Source organism: Myotis nattereri, assembly GCF_964212035.1.
Source record: "Myotis nattereri genome assembly, chromosome: 4".
Taxonomy (NCBI): domain Eukaryota; kingdom Metazoa; phylum Chordata; class Mammalia; order Chiroptera; family Vespertilionidae; genus Myotis; species Myotis nattereri.
The window spans coordinates 31,206,122-31,225,327 of record NC_138079.1 but is presented as its reverse complement, the minus strand read 5'-3'; the positions used below and the strand labels follow the sequence as shown (position 1 = coordinate 31,225,327).

General features: G+C 41.0%; 1 protein-coding gene across 1 annotated transcript in view; it reads left to right on the top strand.

The window, feature by feature from the left end:
* Positions 1-19,206, top strand: part of ELOVL7 (ELOVL fatty acid elongase 7) — an 88,658-nt gene that overhangs the window by 41,187 nt on the left and 28,265 nt on the right. The window contains exon 2 of the mRNA XM_081088784.1: positions 15,795-15,892. Within this exon, the coding sequence (XP_080944910.1) occupies positions 15,829-15,892 (64 nt within the window). The 5' untranslated portion in view covers positions 15,795-15,828. The remainder of the gene's footprint in view (positions 1-15,794; positions 15,893-19,206) is intronic.

Sequence of the window (19,206 nt, the reverse complement as noted above, 5' to 3'; positions counted from 1 at the left end):
GCACCTGCAGGTCTAAATTGGGGTGGATGTGTTTGGTCCTTCAGGCTTCATGAGAACCATTCCTGACCACCCTGTTGTGAGTGGCACCACTCACAGCCTAGTGTAGTTTCACATACAGCTAAGGAAGCATATAGGAGATGAAGACACTCTCTTCGGAATGCCCCTAATGGCTTTGACCTCTGTGTTTCAAATGAGGGATTCCCAAGGTTCAGGTACAGTTGGAATTCCCAGGTTGTTGTTGTTGTTGTTGTTGTTGTTGTTTCCATCAAGAGTACAGCTGGGGCCCTGGCCGGCTTGGCTCAGTGGATAGAGCGTTGGCCTGTGGACTGAAGGGTCCCAGGTTCGATTCCAGCCAAGGGCACATACCTGCTTTGCGGGCTCGATCCCCGGTGGGGGGCGTGCAGGAGGCAGCCGATCAATGTTTCTCTCTCATCATTGATGTTCTATCGCTTTCTCCTCCCTTCCTCTCTGAAATCAATAAAGAAATATATTTTTTTTAAAAAAAAGAGTACAGCTGGGGAAGAGGCCACGTGGCATTAGGAGCTTTGCCACCTATGGTTGCTGCTCTGCTCCAGAGCCTTCCCAGGGCCACACAACTTTTTGAGATTTTGAACATCTGTCTGTGGTCCTTCCTTATGTGGTTGCTTCTGTGAAAATTTGTGGACAGTTTTTTTGACCACTTACTTTACTTTTTTCAGTATTTGAAGATAGGTTCTACCAGGCAGCTTTATTCTGCAGCTTTCTGCTGCGTCTTTATCTTTGTCCCTGGCTTCTCTTTCTATTTCCTAAACATGGGTGTTTCCTGAGATGCTGCCCTTTGCCATATTTCCTCCTCTATTACTTATCACAGCAATTTATGCGGCTCCCATGTCATCACCTCTTGTTATTTATAGTTAATGATGACCTTAATCCTGAGCTCTAATTCTGGAGGTTTCTGCAAGTTCGATGAACATTTTCATATCAGTTTGCTAGTGAGGCTGTAGCACAGTATTACAAACCGGGTGGTTTAAATAACAGGAATTCATCACCTCATAGTTCTGTAGGCTAGAAATTCAAAAGCAAAGGGTTGGCAGGATTGGGCCCTTCTGATGACTGCGAGAGAAGGATCTGTTCCAGTCCTTTCTCCTTGGTTTGTAGCTGGTCGTCTTCATGCTCTTACTGTGCTCTTCTTATATGCATGCCTGTCTCCAAATGTTTCCTTTTAAAAAGGGCACCAATCACATTGGATTAGGGCCCACTCTAGTGATACCATTTTAACTTGATTACCTCTGTAAAGACCCTGGCTCCAAATAAGATCATGTCCTAAGGTACTGGGGGTTAGGACTTTAATATATTAATTTTGAGGGCACAGAATTTAACCCCTAACACTGGATTATTCACTCATATCACAGATATTTTATACTGCGTGCCAGACACTGGTCTAGGCATTGGGAACACAAAGATAATGAGGGTCACCTCTTCCTTCATATGAGTGGAAAGACGAATTAATAAACAGGCATTTGCAATGCTATGCAATAAGTGCTAGCGTAGATGAGACAAATGGTTATGAGAATACCTTAGTGGGACACCAGTCCTGATCTGATTGAATCAGGGATGGCATCTCAAAGGAAATGATACTTATGTTGGATCCTTCCCAGTAGATGCAATAGCTGCGTAATTATTCTCCCTGCTTCCAAACCGCACCCTCAGTCATCCAGCCTTAGACTCTACCACCCAGTTAATCTTTCCAAACACCACTTTGATTAAGACAGTCCCTCGTTGAGAAACCTGTAATGACACCTCACTGTCAACAGAACGAAATCCAAAAAATTCTTCAGCCTGGCCTTTGGTTCCTTCACAATCTGTGGAATCTACCTTTCTTGTTTTGATCTTTCTGTTGTTCCCTTCCTCCATTCTGTATATTACCAAAACAGACTAACAAATTCTCTGGAAACACACCGGGAGTTTTTCTATAACTTCATGAAGGCAGGATTTTGTTTTGTTTTCTACTATTTCACTGAAACTTCCACCTAGATATTGCACCTAAAACAGTGGTTGGCACATTACAGATACTCAAGAATATTCATTGAATAAACAAATGATTCACGCCTCTCTTCTTTCCAGGTGCACATATTTTTGCCTATTGAAATCATTATTCTCAAGGCTCAGCTCATGTATCCTCTCCTCCATATGCCTTTCTTCCGGGTCACAAGCCAGATGTGACTCTCCATTTCTAGAGGCTGTAGGAGTCTACGGGAACTGTTCGTGTGACTTTACATTCTGCTTTGCATTTTAGATATCTGTATAGGTATTTATTTTTTCCTGCCAAATTGGAAGTTGTTTGAATTCAGGGACCATATTTTAAAAGTAATATTGTGTCCTGCTCAGCACTTCCTTGCACAATAACAGATGCTAAAAAAAGACTTTTTGTTTGAAGAGAAAATGAACACAGGCATATTGCATTCATTTGAAAAAGAAAAAAAAGTGGAGAAGAAGGCCTAAGGGGTGGAGTGTTTGTTCTTACCCTGCCTTGTTTTACATTTTAAAATTCATTCAGCAGATTTTTATTGCCGCCTATTTTGCTTAGGTCATTGTACTAGGACTCAGATTACAAACAGGGATTAAGCTGCCCTTGAGGTACTCTAGTACTCCTGAAAGAGAAACAAGTCCCATTGGTTCCAGCCGTCACTGTAGTCTGTTAGTCTGGTGGGTCATACATATATAATTTTATATTTCCTAGAGACATCCAATCCGGACAGGTTTTCAGATGCTTTTCTCCTCTCAGCCTTACTTATCCTACTTTCTAGAATCTTTCCACATGCAGAGGCTGCCTGAGGGCAAGGCCCCATCCACTTGTCCTTTGGAAAGCAGACAAAAGGCACCAACCTTCGAGAACAGATTGGGCTAGCCACAGATGCCGCTCAGGGACACATACTAGTAAATCGAAATGAGCTGCAGGAAGGTACCAGCATAGGGATGGAGGTCTGCGATGGAACTGGGGAAACTTTCTGTTGAAAAGCCAACTCTGGCCTCATATTTGGGTGGTGGTTTGAAACTTTACCCCTGTTCAAAATAAGGGAGGAGAAGGAGACAGGGCAAATTAAGCTATTACACAAAAGTGATAATTGGTCATTGGAGAACTGATAAGGGAAACACACCTTCAAATGAGGATGGTTTGGCAAGGAAGGAGGGAAAGGCCAGCTCAGAGCACAAGGAAAAGGTGGCGCACCCTGACTCAATAGAAAGGGACAGGGCAGCTCAGAGTGCGTCAGAACAGGTGATAGAACTCAGCCTGTGGGGTGGTGACACGGCTTCCCAGGTGAGTATCACAGATGGCCTCTCTCTGGGTTATGACTCTAGAAAACCAGAGTTCAGATGGAGTCTCCGCTCCTGCTGTCATGGGGGAGAAAAACCCTGAGATAAGAAATACATTTCTCAGTAACAACTCAAAGATTGCTAGGGAAGCTTCCACCTAGATATCAATCGGCTGTTTTCTCACTGGAACCAACTGCCCCTGTCACCTGCACCCTCTGTAGTGAAGTAGTAGGAGGAGCCTCAAAGAGTTTGTGAGCTTGAGTGCTGCAAAGATTTGGGGATTTGAGTTGCTGGGTCCCTATGATTTAGTAAGACTGAGGCTGGGGGAAGGGGGTCAGAAACTTTTAAGTATATTAAAATGTGAAAAATGACTATGAAGTAATAATTTGGTTGTTTAAAGCAGGGTTTTTCCACCTCAGCTGTATTGACATTTTGGACAGTTCATAGTTGTGAGGAGCTGTCCTGAGCATTGTAGAATGTTTAGCACCAACTTTGGTCTCTACCCACGAGATGCCAGGAATACCCCCGCCCTAGTTGACACAGCCAAAAAGGTTTCCAGAAATGGACAAATGTCCCCTGGGGGGGCAAAGTCATTCCCAGTTGAGAACCACTGGTTTAAAGTAAACTACCAGCATTGACTCATCCAAATAAGAGTCGTTTTCTTCACAGCAATCACTTTGGCAATTACAGTAGTGCTCCCCTTACCCATGGGGGATATGTTCTAAGACCTTCGGTGGATGCCTGAAACCACAGATAGCACCAAACTCTATATATTCTATGTTTTTTTCCTACACATACACACCTATGACAAAGCTTACTTTAGAAATGAGGCACAGTAAGAGTTCAACAACAATAACTAATAATAAAGTAGAACACATAACAATGTGCTGTAATAAAAGTTATGTGAATGTGGGCTCTCTCTAAACATATCTTATTGCAGTGTACTCACCTTTCTATTTGTGATGATGTGACATGATACATACAATGCCTATGTGATGAGATGAAGTGAGGTGGATACGCTGGACAAAGGGATTTATACCCTGAGTGGGAGAGAGTGAGATTTCATAATGCTACTGAGAACAATGTGCAATTTAAAATTTATGAATTGTACCCTGGCCGGTGTTGCTTAATGGGTTGGGCCATTGTCCTGTGCACCGAAAAGCTGTGGGTTCGATCCCTGGTCAGACACATACCTGGGTTGTGGGTTCAGTCCTCCATAGGGGCATGTGTGGGAGGCAACCAATCTATGTTTCTCTCACATCAATGTTTCTATCTCTCTCTCCCCCCCTTCTCTCTCTAAAAAATCAATGTCATACCCTTGGGTGAGGATTTAAAAAAAAAAAAAAAACCACCAGTGAATCTAGAATGTGAAATAGACTCAGTGAAAATTTATTTCAAATGACAGATTTTTAATTTTGCTAATCATTGTGTGTTGTGTGTGAGTATGTGTGCATGCACACACAGCGTGAAGCAAAAGTGCATGTTTGTTATACCTACCATACAGGATTTTGTGCGTTATTTTAATGTTTTATATACTATGTTCCTCCTTGGCATTTCCTTTTTCAGCTCCCCCTGCCCCCCCCCCCCCCACCTTGCCATTTCTATTTAATGGCTAGGTTGTGCAAATTGTCTTGGGAATGAAACAGACAGCAAAAGGCAGAGAAACAGAAAGTATTATCCTAGCTTTTGAATTACAAAAGCTCAGGCACTTACCCATACAGAAGAACTCAAGGGCATAGATGAGAGGTTTGGGAGGAAACCCTCTGAGGCTTCCATGTCTCTGAGCACAGAAGAGCATGCTTTGGGCTTGAGGGAGGGGGAATCAGAGGGAAGGCAATTAGTGCAGACCTCAGAGAGAAGGGCAACAGCCCTGGTGAGGTGCCCAGCAGGATTATGGGAACAGAGAGCAGAAGGGGTCAGGCTCTGTTGCTTGGGTAGAGCTGGAACAGGTGGCTATGGGGCCTTAGGCAGCCAGAGAATTTCTTTTGCTCCCATGTGACACAAGAGCAGAGATAGACTTCTGAGTACCCTCCACAGAGAAGGAATTAATGCAGAAGAGCTGCAGAAAATGAAGTCGTGGAGCTAGCAACAACATAGACCTGCATGGACAACTGGCCAAAGACCTGACGGGACGCTGCAGTCTTGGAGGATGGCAATGTTAACAGAAAACATATAGGATTAAAAGGACTCCTCCTCCCAACTAATTTTTTTCTAACTTGCTGAGAGGGGTGGTCATATTTAGAGTCCACTGAAATAAGTTCCTACCATCCCCCCAAAGAATAAAGAAAGATGTATTAAATATTAAGCAATAAGGAAATAATTTTGTTCTTACATAATTGACTTTGCCAGATGAGATTTGAAACCATTTACCTTAGGTGTGGAATCAGATCACTACAATCTTTCTCTCTTCTGTGTCCTTATATCAATGATTGCCAGACCTGGTTGATAATCAGAATTCCGTGGAGAGAGATGTGGATATAGGTAATATGTTTGGGGAGAGTCTGGTGATGGGCCAGATTTGGAAACCTCTTCTTAATGCTGCATTAAGCATTCTCAGACATGACAACACACATAGTATAAGGAATAAATACAAAAATCGTGACAAAGGATTCAGTTAATGAATGTCACTTGGATTGATAAGGCATCTGGGTCAAGAAGGGCAGGAACAGGAATAGGAGGTGTAGTCAGTATTGGAAAAGATTTATCTGGTGATTCAAAACAACTCACAAGAGATGTAATATCTGGGAGCAGGTCTTTGAGTCAGCACATACACCCAGGATGTAAGGAAAGAAACTTCCGATTTCAAGGGTGAAATACGCTTGATATTCTCAAGCCGCTGTAAAAGAGAAAATCATTGTTACATCTTAGGTCGTAGTAAATTACAGAAAACTAGAATGTAAGCCTTGTGTTCTGGACAAGCAAAATTATCAACACAAATATCATCAAATAAGGATACTAAACAGCTAACTTTCTCTTTTTTCAAATATGTTATCATATCAGGAAGATGCTTTCCTCTGTAAGTAACAGAACATTCAACTCAAAATGGCCTCAGCAGTAAGGGAGGCGTTATCACAGGAAATGCAGTCCAGGGAAATGTCTTCTAAATGGGTTTACTTTCTGTTTTGATATAAAATGGTGGCAGTCCTTCCAAATGTCACATTCTCATGCACCTTCATCCAGGGCACTGAGCGGGTCTTGTGTCTTTTTTAGGAGCTTCAAAACACTCCCCAGTGCTTCCCAGCAGCCCCCAAATTCCCCTTCCCAGAACTGTGTCACATGCCAATATCCACACCAAGCACCGAGAAAGAATTAGGACGGCAGCAGCTTCTTTAGGGTAATCGGTACTGTATTTCCTATCTGTACCCCTCAGTCACATGGGGAAGCACAAGGCTTCAGGGGGAAGGAAGAGCCTGGAATAAGGGGAAAGAGTGGTTACCCCACAAGGAAGAAAGGCAGTGATCTTTGAGAAACAGTGCCTGCTGTCACTGTGACCTGAAGAGATTACTCTGCAGGGATATTTCACATTTGAAATGAAGCAGTGAGTCCATCCATCTAAGTGCACTCTGCTTGTCCTGGTGATACGGGCACAGAATAAACTAATCTTAGTGCTTTTAAAAACAAAATGTGATGAAGAAGTTAAGCACGCTGTGCAGCAGCACAGAACACTTTCTAGTGACTTTTACACATCTGCTCTTTAGAATTATCATGTATCACAGTCTCTGATGGTACAGATAATATACTGTAAACCTATAAACACAGACAGCAGAAGGTTGAACTCACACTTCTAATTGTTGTTATACCAATTCCACAAACTTCTGTTGTTCTGACTGTAATACGGCATCTCTATATATAAAAGCCTAAGCAACTGTTCAACCAGTAGCTATGATGGGGGCAGACGCTCAATGCACAGGCATGGAAACATAGAACAGACTGATGAATCTCAGAGGAAAGGGGGGAGGGGGAAGGGCAGGAAGAGATTAACCAAAGATCTAGAGGCCCAGTGCACGGATTTGTGCACCTGTGAGGTCCCTTGGCCTGGCCTTTGGGCCCAAGGGGTCCTGGATTGCGAGAGGGTGCAGGCCAGGCTGAGGGACCCCACCAGTGCACGAATTCATGCACCGGGCCACTAGTGTTTAAATAAAATGGATGTTTCCCACCCCCAATAACAGTGACATCATAGTGCATATGAACCCTCTCTCTATGAATAGAGTCAGGCTTGCCTTTCAATCAGGCTTAAGAGTTGTAATTTCCATGTCAAGCAGGACCTCAAAACAAATATCTTTACCATCCCCTCCATTCCTTAGTATTCTCTTATTTCATCTTGATTTTCACTTCTTTGCTTTCCCTTAATAGAGGACCTACTAAAGTCAGATGCTTCTGGAAAATATAACACTCTACGTACATGACCCTCCAGACTAGTGCCGATTGCATTTCTATCTGGTTCGAGCTCTGCAGCACAGTCATAACTCATGAATTTGGGCCAGGAGACAAACCTTATATTAGATACTCACTTAACAATCTCAGCATGTTAATATGACAACTTGTTACAAATGGAATCCTGAAAACCAATTATATTAGGCACAGGCTCCACTAGAAAATACAATTCATGTCGAACCTTTAGCGAAATGCTATCTATGCTATTTATTGCCCTTATTATTACTCTTATAACAGAGAGCCTCCCAGGCGAAGCAGAGCAATCAGTACTCTTGCCGAGGATCTGGTCCCAATGCATTATTCTATAATTAGAGAGACAGGGCAAACCGAGAGAAGAGTCAGAGGACTTTTAGGGCAAATAAAGGACCTGCTGAAATCACCAGCAGATATAACACAGTTCCAAAACAGAGATCAATGGAGGGAGCCCAGAACCTCTCAACCCCCCAAACATCAAACGAAAAAGGGAAAAGAATATGGCCCTATTTCTGGTCCATAGACATGCCTGAGGAAAGCCATATGCTGACTCTACCACTCCTTTCCCTCAAGAGGGTGTCCCCAACATGTTTTGCAGGATTTGGATAAATCTGTGTTTGAGGGTCCACCTGGAAATAGTTGGCCCTGGGTTTAGATTTCTGAACTCTTGTGAGGTACTTCCTACCACAGACAACTCCAAGGTCCCATCCCCATCTGAGTGAATTCCAGCAAGAGGTTCTCCCAGATGAGTTCTGCCTGTGACGACTTTTAAAATAAGTTACTGTTAAGGTACCTTAAGCATATTCTCTATGTCCTGGTGCTGACATAAGCAGCTTGTGGCTTTGAATAGTCCCCAGGTAAGCTGCCCCGTGGAAAGGGCCTTCTCCTGTAGGCAGCAAGCACATTTCTCACATTTGAATTTGACATCTTTAATGTAGACTTAAAGAAGCTAGTCTGGAAAGATTAAGCACCTTCTTTACTGAATGACCCAGTCACTATGTGATACTGTCAAAAATAAGGAGCAACATTCATGGGCCAGTTGCAGGGGCTGGGCAATGGCGTACCAGCACCAGTCCCCCATCAACAAGCTCCTGTTCACTCAAAGCCTGCCACGTGTTTTAGAGGCAGACCAACTCTGACAGGGAGCTTTGTTCTCTTCCCCTGTAGCACCTCCCTTGTCTCTTCCACGCTTAATGGAAGTGTGTCATCTACTGTTTTTACGTGTTAAGTTTCTGCTTCACATACATGAGAGCCCTGAACTTGTATGGCATTAAGTATTTTAAATTGGTTGTCAAGGTCCTAGTTCTGCTGTCATCTAGAAGATAGCTCTATACCTTGAGCACATAGAATAAGTTTCTTCCCATCTCTATGTACCATTGTCTAGCTGTGAAAGGCCACGGCTAGTGTAGCTTTCGGGTTAAAAGACTTGGAGAAAGAGCTGGTGCACAAATTGACACACAAGACAAGAAATATTAATTTTGAAATTATGGGGGGAAGCCAGGGGAAAACTTGACTGTAGTAGTCAAGTTCCACTGAGTCTCCATTCCAGTCTGCTTTTATTTACTAGAATATACAATTGCCTTTTAGGAATACAAACAGACATATCAATGGTAATGTTTAGTAAACAGTAAGATTACCAGGTTTTGGAGGCGTTTGCTTTAGGCCATTGAGTCAGCAGTAGGTAATAAAATGCAAATTCACTCTGTGAATATCAAAGCCCAAACTCAGCCTTTTGGTGGACTTCTCGCATTTATATTAATTACTGTTGATCTTGGTTTCCAGCATCTAGCAACCAAGTGTCCATGTTTAATCATGGTAGAGGATCAGGGCGGAGGCGGGATGCCTGGCTCTTCTCCAGGGGTAGCACTATATTTGCAGGATAACCCAGGTTGCCCCATATTCAGTCATTAATTTTTTAATCCAATTCCTCCAATGTAGCATTGGCATTCAGTCCATCACTGTCCAAGCTTATAAGGAAATTCTCAGCAGTTTGAGTTCAGTTTCAACAGGTAAATGGATCAGGTTTTTTTGTTGTTTTTTTCATGCCCCATCCCTACACATTTATGGACATTCCTTTTCTGGTGGGCCCACAAGTGTTAAGGACTGTTAGATGGCAGGGTATTACAAGCAAAGGATCAATGAGAGAGTCTCTATTCCAGAAAACTTGGGCTAATGGACCCCTTCCCTACCTCTCTAGTCCTCATCTCTCTCTGGCTTGAGGATGTCTGTTTCTGCCACTTCGTCCCATCCAGTGTAAGTTGCTCCTCTGACTATCATGTCTCTTCCTCCATCTCAACCTTGTGTAGTCTTTAGGATTAGAGAAACCATGGTTTATAGCCTGTGAATATTTCTTACCTGCATTAGACTGTGGTTTCTTTGAGTCTATGCTTCAGCATGGGCTGAGAGGAAAATGGTGGAATGAATGGGGGCGAAGGGGGGTGGGGGGAAGGTGGAAATTGCACAGAAAATAGAATAATACTTTGAAATGTAACCCCACCACATGCCATATAGAATTAGAATCTTTCAGTCTGATTCTAAAGAATTTAAACAGCATTATTTTGGCAGTTTAATTATGAAAATGGCTTGAGGTCTGTTACCTCAGTGGTTAAGATGAAGGGGAACACTCACATAGAGACAATTGGAAAACATCAAGGAAGAATCATATATAATCTGTGACATACAGGCTTTCAAGCTAAAGTAGTAGAGTTTTCTCTAGATTTGTTCCATAAACTGCTATTCAACTGTACAAGATAATGAGTTTGGCCACATGTTTCCCAATTAAATTGGTACAACTTGTCTCTACAGATGATAATGTCTGAGTGTTTATTCTTTTTTAAAAATATGTTTATATTGATTTCAGAGAGGAAGGGAGAGGGAGGGATAGATAGAAACATCAAGGGTGAGAGAGAGAGTTACTGATTGACTGTTTCCTGCACATCTCCCACTGGGGATCAAGTCTGCAACCCAGGCATATGCCCTGACTGGGAATCAAACCGTGATCTCTTGGTTCATAGGTTGACGCTCAACCACTGAGCCACACTGGCCAGGCAAGTGTTCATTCTTTATCAGATTCTGTGCTCTAAACTTTACAAATATATATTATCTCCTATGGTCTTCAAAACAACTCTATGAGTTAGTTTATTTTATCTTGGTAGGTATAGAATTCCTGTTTTACAGAATAGGAAATTGAGCTTTAATTTTTGCCGAGGTTCACACAGCTATTAAGTGGGATTCAAACCAAAGTCACAGTTACCCTACAGCCTCTGCTCCTAACCCCACATCACACCTTCACTATAGAAACATTCGTAGGAAAACCAGAGTCTAAGCTGACCCTGGAAAGACCCTGGCATCACCACATCTTGAATGTGAACTCAGCTTGAGGACACAGGATGTGCCGAAGCAGGGGCCTGCTGAGATACCTTCCTGGACTGGAGAGAGGTTCTGGAGCTGACGGGCCCTTGAGGAATTAAGATAACAGCCCCTCTTTTGTGTACATGTGCATTTTATGTGTATTTAAGTAGGAATTGTCCCAACAAAGAGACAACTGATTTTATTCTTTTATTTTTTCCTTTAAAATATTTTAATTCTTAGTCACATAAATAAATAAACAATATAAATCTTCCTTCCACCCCCTTCAGCCCAGTTTGTTCCCCATTCCCTTTCTCGTGGATATCTTTTCAGAGTTCCTTTTATGCTAAAATAAATAAATATAAATTTATAATCTTTCTTCTTTTGTCTTTTTCTGTATAAAAGGTAGTCATTTAAAAATTCTGTACCTTCCTTTGCTTTTTTCACATAGAGATTTATCTTGGATACTTTCCCACATCAGCATCCAGGGAACTTCCTCATTCTTTTTTACAACAGTTTACTGTTTCATGGTGTTAGATGTATTATCATTCATTAACCAGTCCCTTTGTAATAGGGCTTTTGCTTTCACTAACTGGTGCATTTTTCATTTGGTGTTTTTTTTCTTTTTGGTTTTCATATGGTTCAATTTGTTAGTCTTCTCTTATGTCTAATGGTGCTTAAGTCAAAGTTAGAAAGGTCCCGTGCCAAGGTTATAAAAGTGTTCTCCCAAGTTGTCATTCAGTACTTTATGGCTCTAATTTTCTTATTTAAAATTTTATCTACTTGGTGTTTATCTTGGTTTACAGTATAATGTTTGGATCCAACTTTTTTTTTTTTTTTTTGCAGATGGCTATCCAGTTGTATCACAATATTTATTAAATAACTGCTGATAATTTAGTGCCCACTCATTTGAGATGCCACCTTTAGAAATACTATATATATGGTTTTATTTTAGAATACTAAAAGAAAGACTCAGTTTGTTTATGTGGTGTATCATGTTTATTGATTTGTGGATATTGTACCATCCTTGCATCCCCGGAATAAATCCCACTTGGTCATGGTGTATGATCTTTCTAATGTAATGCTGGATTCAATTTGCTAGTATTCTGTTGAGAATTTTGGCGTCTATGTTCATGAGGGATATTGGCCTGTAATTCTCTTTCTTTGTATTGTCTTTATCTGGTTTTGGGATTAGGGTAATGCTGGCTTTGTAAAAAGAGCTTGGGAGGTTGGAATAGAAGGATCATATCTGAACATAATAAAAGCCATATATGACAAACCCACAGCCAACATCATACTCAATGGACAAAAACTAAAACCATTTCCCCTAAGAACAGGAACAAGACAGGGATGCCTACTCTCACCACTCCTGTTCAACATAGTACTGGAAGTACTAGCCATTGCGATCAGACAAAAAGAAGTAAAAGGCATCCAAATTGGAAAAGAAGAAGTAAAACTGTCCTTATTCGCAGATGACATGATATTGTACATAGAAAACCCCAAAGACTCCATCAAAAAATTACTAGACTTAATAAATGAATTCGGCAATGTAGCAGGATACAAAATTAACACCCAGAAGTGTATGGCTTTTCTATACACCAATAATGAACTCACAGAAAGAGAAACTAGCCCTAACTGGTTTGGCTCAGTGGATAGAGCGACAGCCTGTGGACTGAAGGGTCCCAGGTTCGATTCCGGTCAGGGGCGTGTGCCTTGGTTGTGGGCACACCCCAGTGGAGGGTGTGCAAGAAGCAGCTGATTGTGTTTCTCTCTCATCGATGTTTCTGATTCTCTGTCCCTCTCCCTTCCTCTCTGTAAAAAATCAATAAAACATATAAAAAAAAGAAAAAAAAAGAGAAACTAAAAAAGCAATTCCATTTACCATTGCAACAAAAGAATTAAGATACCTAGGAATAAATTTTAACCAAGGAGATAAAGGACCTATACTCAGAAAATTTCAGGATGCTGACAAAAGAGATAGAGGAAGACATGAACAAATGGAAGAACAAATGGAAGGCTATACCATGTTCATGGATTGGCAGAATCAACATCATTAAAATGACCATACTACCCAAAGCAATCTATAGATTCAATGCAATCCCCATTAAAATACCAATGGCATACTTCAAAGACCTAGGACAAACTCTCCAAAAATTCATCTAGAATTAAAAAAAAAGGCCCCGAATAGCTGCAGCAATCTTGAGAAAGAAGAACAATGTTGGAGGGATCACAATACCAGATATCAAACTATACTACAAAGCCACTGTTCTCAAAACTGCATGGTACTGGCACAAGAACAGACATATAGACCAGTGGAACAGAACCCAGAACCCAGAAATTGACACAAGCCATTATGCTCAATTAATATTTGACAAAGGAGGCAAGAGCATATAATGGAGTCAAGACAGTCTCTTCAATAAATAGTGTTGGGAAAATTGGACAGACACTTGCAAAAAAAAGGAAACTAGACCACCAACTTACACCATACACAAAAATAACCTCAAAATGGATAAAGGACTTAAACATAAAAATCTTAGAAGAAGCCATAGGCACCAAAATAGCAGACATTTGTCGTAGCAGTATCTTTACCAATACAGTTCCTAGGACAATGGAAACTAAGGAGGAAATAAACAAATGGGACTTCATCAAAATAAAAAGCTTCTGCACAGCGAAAGAAACCATAAAAAAAAACAATAAGAAAGCCCACTGCATGTGAGAACATATTTGCCAATGTTATCTCCAATAAGGGTTTAATCCCTAAAATTTACAGGGAACTCATACAACTTAACAAAAGGAAGATAAACAATCCAATAAAAAAAATGGCCAAAGGAAATTTTAGGAATTAAGGGGGTCCATGGAAAAAGCGCAGGACTACTGAGCTGTAGAGGTTACATTACCATAAGACAAGGGAGCTGCAGAACTTCTTCATCTTCCCACCGTATGAATTGGAATCAAATAACTATTCATTTTATGCTGATTTTAGAGATGTTAAAATGTGGGAAAGTATACATCTTAGAATATATTAACTACCATTCTAAATTCCCCAATGTGCATTTCTGGACATTCTGTTGTATTTCATTGGTTTGCCTCTTCACACTGTTTTAATTATTGAAGATTTAGAACATATTTTAATATATAGTACCAATAGTTTTTCCTTACTGGTCTTTTTTTATTGTTTAAAGTATTACAGATAGTAGTACATATTTCTCCTTTCTTTTCCCCATTGACCTCCCCCAGACCTCACCTACCCCCCAGCACATGCCTTAACCCCCCCACCCCAATGTCTTTCGTCCATTGGTTATGCTTATATGCATGCATACAAGTCCTTTGGTTAGGCTCTTACCACCCCCCTAACCTCCCCTGCCTTCCCACTGTAGTTTGACAGTCTGTTTAATGCTTCTTTGCCTCTGTATCTATTTTTATTCATCAGTTTATAATGGTCTTTATATTCCACAAATGAGTGAGATCATGTGGTATTTATTTTCCACTGACTTGCTTATTTCACTTAGCATAATGCTCTGAGTTCCATCCATGCTGTTGCAAATGGTAAGAATTCCTTCTTTTTTTACATCAGCATAGTATTCTATTATGTAGATGTACCACAGTTTTCTAATCCACTCATCTGCTGATAGGCATTTAGGCTGTTTCCAAATCTTAGCTATTGTAAATTGTGCTGCTATGAACATAGGGGTGCATATATCCTTTCTGATTGGTGTTTCTGTTTTCTTGGGATATCCTATATAATAAAAGTATAATATGCAAATTGACCCTAACAACAGAACGACCAGAATGACCACTGGACCAGTCACTATGAGGTGCACTGACCACCTCTTGGTCTCTTTCCCAGGCAGGCAGACTCCGATCACCTGATGGCCACCCATGGCAGGGGCAGGGCTGGTGAGCAGGTGGGAACAGCCGAATTTTCGGTCCCTTCCCCTGGCCATCAGGCACCAATCACCCGATGGTGAACGGGGAACTGGGGGTGGGTGGGGGCGGGGGGGGGGGCGGCTGTAGGCAGCTGGGAAAGATGGCCCTGATTGTAGGCCAGGCCTAGGGACTGTACCCGTGCATGAATTTCATGTGCCAGGCGTCTAGTATTCCTATCAGTGGTATTACAGGGTCCAATGGCAGTTCCATTTTTAATTTTTGGAGGAAACACCATACTGGTCTTTTTCCAACTATTCTTGTCTCTCTGTTCAGATAAACTAGGCAGCCTCTCCTTGGCTCTTGTGAATCTTCTTTCCCTCCCTCTTTCTACCTCTGTTCTACTTACATCATAAAAAGTTACATATAGAAGACCTCTCTCATATGCCTGCTGATCAGCTATAAATCTGGATCAGAGTAGCTCCTCTGAGAGTTTGTGTGTCTTTTCGATTTTCTTCTCCTGGGTTTTTAGCTCAGCATTGCCATGGGAGGTGCAGTCCATTCCTGATCTGATTGTTGCCTAAAGGGGAGATGTTCCCACGAAAGTTCTTAGATTCAGTTACTCCTTTTGTATCTTGTACATAGAATGTCAGCTTTATTCAGCAACATAAGCATTGTTATTACTATGATGAAAAATCTTAAATGTTTGCAACTGCATCAGGGTTTTAATGTGGTTCACTAATGCATTTACCCTCAGTAAAACTTTGTTGGCTTGCCAGTTATTCCTATTAAATCTTTAGCATTTTATATTGTATTACTAGAAACTTGGCTTTATTTGCATTCATAGGTCATAATGCATTCCTTTTTTTGTTTTACTGAAGAACCCACTGTAAGAGCCAGTAAGTCCTGTGGAAGATGGCCTTCAGTGATCTTACATCGAGGACTGTGCGTCTTTATGATAATTGGATCAAGGATGCTGGTAAGTAACCATATTTCCTAATTGAGGCTCATCCTTCCTTCTTATGTCAGATTCCCACATTTAATAGGATTTCACTGAAACGGAATGAGAGACTTTGCAGGTTAACACTCTCTCAAGGACACCCAGAGTATTTTTTTTTCAAAATATTATTTTTATTACTAATTAGTAAAGAAGTGTCTAGGGTTTCATTACAGATATGTACAAAGATAGAGCTACATAGATGTTCATGGAGATGCTTATAATAGTGAAAACAGTTTTAATATCCAGTGAGAGAATGGGTTAGTAAGTGATGGTACATTCCAACTGAGTGGCCATTAAAAGTGATTTGGAGAAAAGTGCTCTTCGGCTTGATTCTGCCCTAATGCTCCTGAGGGAGATCACAGTTATTGCCAGCAATGGCTTTATTCAGGATGCTTCTGAATGGGAGAGGCACTTTGCTACCTGAACACTTATGATTTGAACTTGGGAACCAAGTAGATTTGGATACTTTTTTTTTTTTTAAATAGACCTGTTTGGAAGAACAGATCCCTTGCTATTCAGCCCTTGCTATTCACTACTCCAAATGCAGGCACCCTAGGGATTCAGATAATCAATATGCTAACTCAAGAACCAAATCTATTTAAATGATGATGACTACCTATATAGTGCTAGTAGCATAAAATATTTAAAACGGAACGACGTCTGAATTCCACTTCTACTTTTATTCATGGATCAACTCTTTACTTTTTATTAGGAATTTAAAAGCTGGATAATATTAGGTCAGAAGAAGGAGTGACCCAGGGCTGGGTGGTTATGGAGAGACAAGGAGGGTCCTGGAGACTGTTGCAAACAGTGCAAGAAGAATGAGAGGAAGAGTCAGGTAGTGCTACGTACCTGAAGTTGGGCTAATGTGAAGTCTGAAGAGCGGAGGAAGGTAGGGGATATTTAATGCAAAGACCTAAATGTTAGTCCTGACACTGCTGTGTACTAGCTAGGTGATCTGGAACTAAGGATTTCTTGTCTGTGAGTCTCAGTTTCTTTGTTAGAATGACAGCTACCAGCCAGCAGATAATATACATGGAAGTGCTTCTGTCGTTTGGGAAGGTTCACAAAGCAAGTGGGGGGTGGTGGTTACAGATGCTTGATAGAGCATTTTCATCTTAAAATGCTTTTAATATAGCATATCGTGTTTGTAAAGGTTTCTTCACATTTTTTCCCCTGTTGGACGCTAGAAGGCTTATAAAGTTTGTGTAGAGATTTGCATCTTCATAAGAACACTTTCAGGTAAAAGAGGAGAGGGTTTTTGCTTCTGGGTAGTGTGGTATTGATCTCTGAAAGCCATTAGGAATCCTTTCTGGCCATCTTAGTTCAGTTGTACTTTGCTTACCCTGGGAAGTTCTGAGCACCCGATCAAGGGCCAAGAATTTCAAGTGTATTCTTGGCTTTGGCCCTAATCCTAAGTCGCCTCCAAGAAACTTGGTTCTCTTTGGTTTTCTTATTGCTAGAGAAGTTGTGATCATGCATAGTTATTTCAGGTGGAAAATTCCACAGCTACAGGATTTTAAAATGGTTTAGTTACTACTTAAGCTATAAGAGGATTTATTATGATTCTAGATATGAAGTGTCAGATTTTAGAAATAATACTATAATGTTTTCAATTGTTTAAAAAGCAACTTTCCTTGTATTTGGGTGGTACTAATAACTTTTCAGACTTAGTTGTGACCTTTTTGCAAAGACGATGGGGTCTGAGTAAGAGTGTTACCATTCTGAATCTTTAATACTTCACAAAGTACTGAGGTACATGATTGCTTTTCCTCCCATCTTCTTCATCTTATTGGTGCTTGGGATTTTAAAGGGAGAACTCGTTGAGCTAGTACCTGCTACTTGAGAAGAGAACGCTGCCTTACAAGCAGTTGATGGACAAGTTCATTAATATTCTGTGAATGTGGCACTTGTAGTTTCCCTGTACTCTCTCTCTCTCTGGAACACACTTAGAATAGAACAATCAGACTAGTAATAAGTCAGAACTTTGGTAATCACTGGGATACAGACTCTCAGACAGCCTGCCTTCGCATCCTCTGCTTTCATCTTGGCTCTACTTATGCACTTAAACCCAACTCTGATGCCAAATAGAAGATGCATCATCAGCCTTTTTCTCTCCGGGGGGTGGCGGGGGGGGGGGGCGGGGACAGAACTTACCTCGCACCTGACCTTTTGCAGTTTGTGAAATCATAGACTGATTCAGGATTAACTTTAAATATCATCTACCACCCCCCTCCCCCCATCAAAGTCACCATCCACACCTGACTTGTACACTTTTCATCATGGGGAGCCCTCTACCTCACATGGAAAATAAACAGTTTTCAGAGTCATGAGCATCATATTAAAGACTTCTAATTTTATCTGCTCAGAAAGAGCGTTAATTCACACAGAGGAATAATCTGAGTACAACTATACTTTTAGGAATTTGGCAGTTGTATGGAAGACCAGATGTTGCTGAGTGGATCAGGAGGCAGGGAAACCACAGAAATGACTCCTGCAGGGCAATGGTGAGGGACTCTTAGGCCCTAAATATAAGAGAAAGAAGTTGACCCAAAGAAGCTTTTTCTCAAAATATGGATGCCTAGGACCCATAGGGATCCTAGGATTCTGATTTAGTTGGATCAGGGTCATTTTTTGGCTACTTGACCTTTAAAGATTCCAGAGATGACTGCTCTGCTGAATTGAGACCTGCTGTCATAACTTTTACTAAGCACTTAGGCTGTCCTGGGCTCTTTGAATACAGTAACTCACTAAATCCTCTATGAGATACAAGCTATTTTATTTTTCAATTACACTTTACATTCAAAATTATTTTGTATTAGTTTTAGGTGTACAGTGTAGTGGTCATACAATCATATACTTTACAGTGTTACCTCTAATATTTCCAGTACCCACCTTGCGCCATACATAATTATTACGATGTTATTGACTACATTCCCTATATTGTACTTTACATCCCGGTGACTATTCTGTTACTACTAATTTGTACTTCTTAATTCCTTCACCTCATTCACCCAGTCCCCCAAAATCCCTTCCCCTCGATACATGCTGCTTTATGCCCAGTTCTTAGACGAGGAAACTAAGCAAAGAGACTTTAAGTCAGTGGCCCCAAGTCAGAGGGAAGCCAGGATCAAAACTCCAGAGCTTGCTGAAATAGGATTAAAAAGAATAATGTTTTGTTTTATTATTTGCTTTCAAATAACAATAAATCTAATTAATCAGCTTTTCCCTAAGGATATGATTTTTTAAAAATCTGTAGCACGTTAAAGTCCCTCACAGGGTTTTCAAAAAGG